At 30.7% G+C, this 11,360-nt stretch overlaps 1 protein-coding gene across 2 annotated transcripts in view; it reads right to left on the bottom strand.

Annotated features, from left to right (window-relative positions):
* The window catches only part of LOC145305732 (uncharacterized), a 104,686-nt gene that overhangs the window by 13,680 nt on the left and 79,646 nt on the right, over window positions 1-11,360 (bottom strand). The window contains exons 2-7 of one of the 2 annotated variants that reach the window (XM_080147497.1): window positions 10,358-10,370; window positions 8,431-8,494; window positions 4,761-4,858; window positions 1,333-1,428; window positions 903-989; window positions 403-593 (exon numbers count right to left, since the gene is read on the bottom strand). In XM_080147497.1, coding sequence (XP_080003623.1) covers window positions 403-593; window positions 903-989; window positions 1,333-1,428; window positions 4,761-4,850 — 464 coding nt within the window. In that variant the 5' untranslated portion in view covers window positions 4,851-4,858; window positions 8,431-8,494; window positions 10,358-10,370. Of the gene's footprint in view, window positions 1-402; window positions 594-902; window positions 990-1,332; window positions 1,429-4,760; window positions 4,859-8,430; window positions 10,371-11,360 lie in introns of both variants that reach the window. The other variant, XM_080147486.1, reaches the window with a different exon arrangement.

The raw sequence follows: 11,360 nt of genomic DNA, 5'->3' as shown, positions 1-11,360 counted from the left end.
TGCTTATATTAACGCAGTCAAGTAGCAGAAAATGATTTAGAAGCAGACGAAAAAGGTCATTAAAAAAGAAAGTTAGGTAGTTGTCTCAGTGTACATACATCTATACTATAGATCTGTTGTAAATATTCAGTTTTAATCTATAGAATTGCATTGTTATGGCAAGAATAGAAAACAACGAAAAAATTTAAGATATAAATTCCCAATGTAAAATTTAATAATATATCAATATCAAAGTGCAAATTATATCGCTAACCACGGAACCGATATGGTTCTCCTTTACAGTGAGACTTTATATATCTTATTTTTTAAAGAAATAAGTCTGGGTAATGATTATGTTGAATTTTTTTATAGATACTAGGGGCGCATCCACTAATAGTATACAAACAAAATTGAGTTTCTTACCTGACAGTATTATAGTTATCCTGTCTTCTGGGAGCATTGTGCACAGGTCTAAACTGTTGTTGCTGTGGCTGGAATTGTTGTTGTTGATGTTGCTGTTGATACTGGTGATGATAAGTATGGGGGTGTTGGTATTCAGGCTCACCAATGTCAATACGTTCATCAGCTATTTCAGTTGGAGGCTCAACATCAACCTATAACAATAAGAATATTGAAAATTGACTTTTTTAATTCAAATTTTAAAAACTATGGTATCGTATTAAAGGTGGAAAGAGGTCGTAGAAAATAGACTATGAATTAGGATTAGAACAAAAAAGATTAATTACAAGACCTTTTTGAATCTTTCCTAATATTGAGAATTCAATAGGTTCAGTGGTTACTAATAATTAACAGACATCAAACCATTACTACTTTCCATAAATAGATATTTTCATTATTGCTGAAAACCGGTTCTAATGCAGCGGATATTAATCAGTTTTGAAGTCATATAGGAAAAACATTACCTTAGGAGCTGCTTGTTGAGCTTGATGTGCTCCGGCTAGCTGGTGGTGACCGCCTGATAATTTAGTTGCAACATTTTCTACAAGAGCCTGAAAAAAAACATTTTGTCTCTATTTTTTTTATAACTGCTGTCAATGCATTTTTTGTCTATTTTTATCTTTGCTTGTGTGTCTGACTTTCTGTCTATCCATACATTTGTTTGTCCGTTTGTTTGTCATATGTTTGTCCGTTTATCTTTGTTTGTCTGCCCAGTTGTCCGTCCTTCTGTCTGTCTGTCTGTTTGTCTGTCTATTTGTATGTATATCTGTATGTCTATCTATGTATCTATCTGTGTATTTACCTTAGCCGTACTGATGTTATCTGTCTGTCTGTCCGTATGTCTGTCTGTCTGTCCGTATTTCTGTCTGTCTGTCTATCTACCTATGTGTATACCTTAGCCTTACTGATGGGAACCCAGTCGCCATAGTGCAAGGGGATATTTAGAAGTCTGCCGTCTCTACTAGGATCACCGATTTGTAAATTCCATTGCTGAAAAAAATATAAATATTAAAAAAAACTAAAATTTCATTTAACAGACAACAAAAAAATTTCCAGTATCTATTTATTTGACTTACATTTAAATAGTAGTAACTGGACAAAGTGTCTCAAAAATCAGCCATGTGACGTCATAAAAATCAGGGAGATGGGAGGAGAAGTTGGAAAGAAAACCCATAAAGAAGAGATGAATAATCCCTTATTTTTATGACGTCAAGTGGCTGGTTTTTTGAGACTCTTGGTCAAGTTTCTATTAGTATCGCAACTAATATTGAACCAATGAACAGGCTCCATTTCAATAAATAAATTTGGAATTGTTATTTATCGCATGGCATTATAAACAGCTTTATACAGATATAAAAAAATACATGTCTATGATATGTTAGCCATGGTCTCTTTCTAAACAGCAAATGTTCGACGGACATAAATAGGTTTGGGTCAATTTAGATTTTACTGACATGAACATATTTTGCACAAGACCATTATATTTTGAGCTAAAAATGTTTATGCTTTGTTGTCATGTACAAAATGTGTTCAGAACAAACAAGGCATTACCATTAAAATTTAAAATGAGATCAAAGGCGAAAATTTAGATGCCAAAAATTCAGGCTAGGGCTAACGATGTAAAGGAACAGTCATTTCTTTACAAAATCTCAAAAAAAAAAAAAAAAACAGGTTTAAGTCCAACATTTTAACTACAATTTTTAACATGTCATAAATTCGAGTATCACTGAATTGCACGTTGTTCTTATTTATTACTGTATAACAATTTACTTTTCTTTCAAACTTCAATTTCTGTATTCGTTCGTTTTCAGACGAAAGAAATTTAAATATATTAAATGTAACAAAATACACAATAATAGCTCTAATTTGGTGTAACAAGAACTCAATGGAGCGTAGCTTCCCATCAATGTTCTGAATGTGCTCTATATTCCCAAGTTTATGGCTGCCCATCAAATTAATCCATCCTTTCCGGTTTCCAAGGCCGCACAGGGTAATAATTTTGTGTGTGGCGGGGCCAGTTTTGCATCCGTACCCCACCGCTCATTCCAGTCCAGTCGCTAAGGAGGGTGTGCCGTTAAAATCACCAAAGAATTATTGCCATATAAATAGGCAATACGGGACACGTCCTTTAAATTCAAAGCTTTGTTTTGTAAACATATTCTATCATATTTATTTTTAGTAGATCTTAATTGTTTGTTTCAAAATAGCAGTGTCAAATTTTGCAAGCAATAACCTTAATCCATAAATGGGGATAATTTTGTTTATCATAAATGGGAAATTACATCTTGTTTGCCAATAAAGTATTGTTAAGAAATGTGTTTTCCTTTTTTATTAACAGATTATACAAGATTTATACATAAATTGGCTCTTTGGCTAAATGTTAAAATTTAAGGTAATGCCCCCCCCCCCAAAAAAAAAAAAATAAAAAAGTCGTTTTTAATGTAACTTGTTATTGCTGCATTATATCCAATCCCAAAAATTCCAAGTTTTTTTTATATTTAAAAAAGAAATGTAGCTGCTTGAAATGAGCGTCCGAAAGACAACTATGTGTGTGTGTGTGTGTGCAGATTTTTTTTTGCTTGCAATTACTTGACCTTTAAGAATTCTAGTGTCGCTGTAATAAATCTTACAAACTGGACAGCACTACATTCATTCAACAGGGAGGAAAGGAATGATATTTATTTCAATCTACATCCAGAGACCTATACACTGCTCCTAGAAAATAAAATAAAACTTAATTGGTTCAATGGTTAGCCAGATCTCAATGAACAAACAAACTTACAAAGGCATAGTTTCGCATCAAGGGATTTTGTAGAAGATTAATTTAACCTCCACTGGCCTATCCTTGTAAACCTGGCGCATTTGGTGAATGCCCGAAAGAAATTAGCACCATCATTAGCAAGCCTTTTACAAGGATTTTTTTTGTCATTATGTTCCTTACTAAAATTAATTTAACTCATTTATTAAGGACTTCAATAAAAAAGGGATAACTTTGACATAGATTAATCACATCAACTAGCTGTAAATATTTCATGTAAAACCTTAATAAATATTTTGTTAAAACAGCTACGAATTAAGTAATTTTTTCCCACTATGGCTTCGAAACCGATTAATATCCGCTGGATTAGAACCGGTTCTAAGCCATACTGAAAAATCATGTATAGTATTGTAATATAACCAGTTTTCTTCTAATATAAAATTGTATAAATATTTAATTAAGATTTGTTATCCCCGAGATGCAATACAAATTCAATAAAATGTCAATTGTGTTAAGCTTTTATATCTTTCCGTCGACAGGTTTTTAAAATCGGATGTTTGGTAATTATAGAGCAGGTTCTATAAAAATAATGCATTTGAAATCTTTTGAACACATTAATATCAAATCAAGCGCTTAAAAGCCAAATATAAATCATTAAAGACATTAACACTTTCAAAGCCTTAGTACTGAGTTGAAAAATAGATATAAAATGTATCTTAAAATGAAGATATTAATCTATCTAAATGAAGATTTATAATGTAGGTATATTTTTACCCAAGGTTATTCAGTTCAAAGATTGCATTCCATATGCTTTTATATAAAGGCTCGGCAGCCGTATTTTTCTACCGCGAAAAGATGCAATTATTCAACATGCCGAAATTGCAGAAAACCTCAGAGAGGAATTGACAATGGGCTGTTTATTACACTAGTCCCCGAAATTATATTATATTGTTTTCTTATTCGTTGGCTTAACAACTTTGGGAACTTTAGTGAATTTTAATTGGCTGATTCATGAATTTTAGTTTTCAAACCGTTCAACAACTAACTTTTATATACAGGAGGGGTAATTTTGTGCATCTTCAATTGAGATGGACATCATTTTATCGGCGATTGTATTTAGATCCCGGAATTATCTACAGTTGAAATATGTCGCGCGCGGCGCTGGTCAAAATGCCATAAAAATGTGCGGCTGCTGAGCCCTGCTTTTCTACACACACATATAAGATTTATGCAAGGTTTAATGATATGGTATGCCCAAAAATGACCAGATATACACGGCTAAATTAAATCGGAATACATTTATTTGCATATATTCAAACAAACTATGTATAGACATGATACATTTTCAGGCCCTGATGGAGTAACAATGAACTATTTTTGTATGTTAATGAAAGTAAAGTAAGAATTTTTTCCTTTACTAGGAATTTTAGATCATGGAAATAAAACAAAGTAGCTGGTTTTGTCTTATTTTCACAGTAGCTTTGATTGGTTATTTTATGTTAGGTTAGGTAAATGCTAAGGATTACCCCGCAGAGTTCGGAAATACAAAAATATGAATACTTACATTATTTGCAAAATGAACTTGTTGTGCAGATGTGGTGGAGAGGAGAAGTGTGGTGGTACTGGAAACTAACAGAAGGATTAGGGTCCCCATCTTGTGTACTAAAATAGAACTAAAATTAGTTAGAGTATATATACTAGAAACTAACAGAAGGATTAGGGTCCCCATCTTGTGTACTAAAATAGAACTAAAATTAGTAAGAGTAAAGTATATATACTGGAAACTAACAGAAGGATTATGGTCCCCATCTTGTGTACTAAAAAAGAACTAAAATTAGTAAGAGTATATATATATATACTGGAAACTAACAGAAGGATTAGGGTCCCCATCTTGTGTACTAAAATAGAACTAAAATTAGTAAGAGAAGAGTATATATACTAGAAACTAACAGAAGGATTAGGGTCCCCATCTTGTGTACTAAAATAGAACTAAAATTAGTAAGAGAAGAGTATATATACTAGAAACTAACAGAAGGATTAGGGTCCCCATCTTGTGTACTAAAATATAACTAAAATTAGTAAGAGAAGAGTTTATATACTAGAAAAAAATAAGAATTAGGTTACTGAAATAGAAAGAAAATTATTATGATAATAGTTTATGATTATAGAGGAACATTCATTGTGAAGAAATCAAAAGTTTTAAAACCAGATTGTTATTTGTTGGCCCACAAACTTTGGATACACTGATCAATTTTGATTGGTTGGTTCAAACCAACAGTTTAATCTACAGAAGGGGTAATTATGTTATTATCAATTTATAATTTCTTGAGCTCCATAAGTACATAATACTGAAAACTTACAGCCGTTACACCCAAGCCTTATTATTAAGTAGCTGCAATGCTGTGGTCCAAAGTGGCCATACATGATTTTACCAAAATATAGCGCAAAGATTATAGCTGATAACAAAATTTATGTAAACATAAAAATATTGCTTCTCCAAAACTAAAATTCATGATTATAAACAAATATTATACACCCTTTTTTACAACAATACATGAGTTTCGATAATTTTTTTCTCGTATTCATTCGAATCCGGTGGATAGGAACCGGTTCTCATCCATACGAAAAAAGCTATTTCTAGCATCGTATTATATCCAGCTTTCTACGAATATAAAAATGTACAATCATAAGATTAAAACCAGTTTTTTAGCCCTATGGTGTCGCGGAAAGCCGTTTAAAATACGATGCGAGAAATAACTATTCTTTATATTAATTTAAGGGGCTAAGTTTCTTTATGGCATTTCTTCTAAATCCAGAGAGAGAGGGGATAATGGTCTGTTTATTACACTAGTTCCCGAAGACAATAACGGTTTGGGGACTTCATTGAATTTAGAATGGTTGGTTTGTTAGGTATTAGTGTTTAAACGTTTCAACCACTAATTTTAAACTACAGAAGAGATAATTTTGTGTGTCATCATTGGGGATGGACATCAATTTATCGGCCAATGCCTTTCAAATTCCTGACTGAAAAAAAAAATAATTTTATCAAAAATGCATGGACAAAACAGAAATCTATTTAATATATCTTCCTATTATAAGACCAAAAATTCTTTAAGGATTTTTAAAAAGCTCTGAAAGCATGTTTACCAGTTTAGTTATTTAGAAAAATATTTAATATGTGCTGTGCACACACTTCCGTATATTATCAACAGTTTTTTTAAAAAGCAGGGATTTAAAGGAATAAGATAACGTCCGATAATTTGATGTACATTGTACATCCCAATAAATAGTACACAAATTAACCTTTCTGTTAACTAAAATTAGTTGTTGAAAACTTTGGGGACAAATGTAATTAACAGCCCAATGTCCCCTTTCTTTATCTTGATCATTTGATATAATGTGCAGAAACCAAGTAACACCAATATTTGCACATAAGATGAAAACATATGGTTAGCATGATTATAGGTAGTGCAAATAAAAGGTGTTCATTGCAAACTGTATTTTACTTTAAGTTTTAGCATAATGCTTTCTTAGTAGCGAAGCTACTCTATATATAAAGAAGGATCGTTTCTGTATCTGTAAATGTACCAAATGTACAGAAAAACTTATTTATCTTGTATGTTCATTAATTCTAGACTAATCGGCTTATTAAAATGATATATACTGTGTATTTTGTATATCAAAAATGTATCAAGTTTAAAATCCATCAAGTTTTTGCTTGTTATTGCTTTGCCACTTAGGGATACAATTTTAATTCCGATTATATTTTTTAAAATGGACACTTTATTTAAGAAAAAAAAAGTTAGCTGCATTAAATGCACATCTAAACAAGCATTGCATAATTGGTCAGTTTTGAGTTAGGAAAAAATATCATGAAAGAGCTTTATGGATAAGTAGGGCACTGTAGGGAAAATGTGGGGATATGTGTTTGGACATAATTCCAGGGATATAAAAGGATAAGACAATGGCCTATAAATTGATGTACATTCCAAATGATAATAACCAAAATTACCCATTCTGTAGATTAAAATTAGTGGTTGAAACATTTGATAACTAAATGGACCAACTAATAAAAGTTAATAAAAGTCCAAAATGTTGTTAAGCCAACAAATACGAAAGTATCATTATAAAACATTGGGGACTAGTGTAATAAACAGTTTAATGTCTCCTTCCTCCTTGTATTATCATACTTGTTTAAATGTTTTTAAACACGTATTGAGCCTTGTGTAAAAAAAATGTAAAAAATGTTAAATAAAAGGCCCGGGATAGAAAACCTACTTGACGGGCTTTTTATAATAAGTGGTTTTTAAAAACGAAGCTTTTCTATTATTAGGGTCGGTCCGTTCGTACGTCAGTCTGTTCGTATAGGTTAGCTCTTTTCGTTAATTTAGGCATGTTGAAATTGTCCTTTTGATTTCAAACTTTGTATAGTGATCTGTTTTTTGGCATAATTGTTCCTAGGACAACGAAGTGGAGTATCTCTATAATAAAGTCTAAAAATGTAAGTATGTTCTTAAACAGTATTCTGTATTTCAGCAGTTTTTCAACAAATTTACTTAAATTTTTGTTAAAACTTTATTCATTTATATTCTGATTATTCAGTTTTGACACTCTACAAGTGTTAATGTTCGTTTGTCCTACCATTTCAGAGCTTCGCTTTTATGGATGTTGTCATCCTTGTTATACTGCATCTTGTCTTGAATATCTTATAGTCAAGCTTTTTGTCCTCATTTTGTACTCATGTACGTTAACGTGATTTTATGTCTTAATTTATGTCAATTACATGAAAAACGTGCCTGGCCAAAAGAATAGGGTTATAACTTATTATGTTGACCAAGTGGTATTAAATAAAGGTGACCATAACTGACATAGAATTGACATAATGTTATAGGATCTAATTTGCAAATTGCAAGAGTAACTATAATATTTATTCGACTTATTAATAGAATTTAAGTTTAACTTGAACGTAACTGCAGTGGTTTAATAGTTTTTTTTTACCCCAGTGTATTATAAAAAGCTTTCCGCGAATATCAAAATTTATTTTAATATTTGAGGTAAATTGTCTATGATATAATGCTATACAAAATTTTTTCAGTATGGCTGTAAACCAAAATTTTCTTTAGCAAAATATTCTTTTTATATTACTTTATACAATTTTATTCTGACCATATACTACAGTCATATACTTACATTATTATCATAGCGTTAAGTATAAACTAGTAAAAAAAACTCACCTTAATGCCCTGGACGGAAAAGGAAGGGGAATAATGGAAGCCTACTACACCATATACTTATGGCCTAAACAAAAAAGATAAAATTTATACAGTTCTTTTTAAAAATATTTAATGTTTTGTCTTTTTAAAAAAAAAAACGGATGATTTAAAGAAATGAGTTTTAGGATTTTAGAATGATATACAAATATTTTTGTGCTTGTAAATGTAGGTTGTCCAACAAGAAAAAAAACACACGAAAAACTAAGTTTCTTTAAACCACCCTGTAGATTAATTGCTGGCTGCAATTGAAAAATTTAAGACAATGAGGTGATATAATTATACAATACAAGATTACTTTACACCATTTTAAATGGAATTGTGTGTACGTGGTTATGTGATTGTGTATGTGTCGGTTATATAGCAAGGGCTTCCTTATTGTTCATTGTCAACACAAATTCGAACACGGTGGCTTATATAGTGCAAAATTTTGATAATAGATTTACTTTTGAAAAAAGTATCTTATTTTAAATGCAATGATTTTTGTATGTTTTGCCAATAAATCAAAAAATATGATATTCTTTTAGTTTTCATGGATTATACAATATGAAGCATCTTTAGAAGCGTCCATTAAAATAGGTTTAGATAACAAACAGACAGAAGATGTGTTTTAATTTTTTAGTAGCTACGCAATTTAAAAATAAAATTTTGCACTATTTTCCTAGATTTTAACCTTTTAAAAGCCCTTGCTAAAAACGCAAATGAAAATGCTTTATTGTTGCAGATTATCATCGTAAACAAGATCACATGCGTTCATAACACGCAACCATGAAATATAAACAATTAAACATATAAATTGATATGAACTATAATATTTACAATTTAGCTTTAAAATGTTAAAAAAAGGTTTAAAAATATCAATAAAAAGCAACATATCTATTCCCAATAACCAACATAGTCACAATGTGAGGGAGGCAATGCTTTACAGAACACACTTTGCGCGGTAAAAATGTTTTTGTTAATTCCTCGGAGGACCCTGAGGCAAAATTGAATTTAAGTGCTACTTAAAGTTATCTTTTATATCTTAGCAATTAGGCCTTTGATTCAATCGAAGATCGTATCTCAATTTTTATCTAGTTTCCCGGCTAATAGTTTAATGATGGGTCGCCGCTTCTATATCAATGAAAAAAATCTAAATAACATACAATTAAGGTTTAATTCATTGCTATTATATCAAAGATAACTAATTTTCACAAATAATATACAGACATACATCCAAAATTAATTATAAAGTAGCGCTGCAATAAAAACTCTAATTACACAGAGAAATTAAGGTGGATAGAGAAAGAAGGAAACAAAAAAATAAAAATGAAGAAATTTTTAAAAATGTTTAGTAAACACTTATTTTTTTGGGGGTTATTTGCTTAAGTTTGATAGATTAAGAAAGTTCAAGGTTTAGGAATATTGAAAAGCAAACACTATAAAGCAATAATACTTGAGTGCCTTTTATAAAACAATTTATAAAAAAACAAATATAGAGTTGAAATGAAAGTAAACAAAGAAAATTTTAGGAAAAGGGATTTGAAGAAAAGAAAAGGAAGAATAAAGGAGGTTTATGGATTTAGTTAAAAGGATTATTTAATCAAATTAAGTCTTATTTAGGATTTTAGAAATGATTAAAAGGCAATTATGATTTTTAAATTAGTTTCAGATTATCTAAAATCAAAAATAAGACTTAATAAAGTTTATTTAAAAATAGTTAGAATAGTTGCATCCACAAGGAGTTGGTTGGTTTGTTGGATGTGTCCACATGCTGGGTATGTCTGTCAGTGACAGCCTCTAGCGGCCACAGGTAGTCACAGCCCTCTGCAGGGCCAGTCTGCAGGTTGTCAGGTGTCAGGTGAACCAGTCAGATCCATGCGGGGTGTCTCATTCAAGCAGGCTACTTCACCTCGAGTTTTCTCCTAAAATAATAAATTTCAATTAATACATTTTTACAAAAATTCAATTTTGTTAAAATAAATTTTTTTATAAATTTTGATATGCATAATTTGTAAAAAAAAATGGCTGATTTTGGTCTATTGGGGCTAGGCATAGTTTAAAATATCTCCATCATACAATAAAAAATAGTATTATACAAGAAATTGCATTTGATACAAAATATAATATAGTACATACATATATGTTACAAGTATCTTATATATAGCCATTACGGAAGAGAATTCGTATTGGATTTATTTTTAATAATAACAAGGATGATTCCTCCAAAACAAGCGTATCAAGTAAGTCTAAGAGTCAGGGACCTAAAGGGATAAGACAATGTCCGATACATTCCAAATGATGAAACACAAAATTAGCCTTCTGTATGATGAAATTAGTGGTTTTAAAGTTTTAACGCTTAACTTAATGTATTAACCAATCAAAATACACTAAAGTCCCCAAAGTTGTTATGACAAAGAATAAGAAAACGTTATTATAAAACTTTAGGGACTAGTGTAATAAACAGCCTATCGTCCCCCTCTCTCTCTCTCTGTCTAAGAGTAGCTTTGCTATTAAAAAAGGCAATTACAAAAGCACCCATTCTATAGTTTTGACTGATTTAGTCATTAGAAAATATTCAATTTCCGCCGGGTAGGAAAATATACATCATAACTACCGGTGTAGTCGTAGATTCTCAATTTTTAAAGCGAAACTTTTCAAAATTAGGGTCTATACGTCCGTCCATAGTCTGGGTTAGCTCTTTTCGTTAATTTAGAAATGTTACAAGTATTCTATCGATTTCATACTTTGTATACTGATTCCTAAATAATTAGGTAAGTTTCAGTTCGGTCGGGCGGAAAATTTATACAATCTCTTTGATTTTTAATCTTATTATTGAAATTATGTATCATAATTTTAATGATATTCAATGTTGATAATAACACGTCCTACATAAAAGTTGCTTGATATACTAA

This window comes from Acartia tonsa, chromosome 2, assembly GCF_053477335.1.
Source record: "Acartia tonsa isolate MP-2025a chromosome 2, ASM5347733v1, whole genome shotgun sequence".
NCBI classification, from domain to species: Eukaryota; Metazoa; Arthropoda; class Copepoda; order Calanoida; family Acartiidae; genus Acartia; species Acartia tonsa.
Note: the sequence above shows the minus strand (reverse complement) of the source record. Positions and strands in the feature narration are given on the sequence as shown.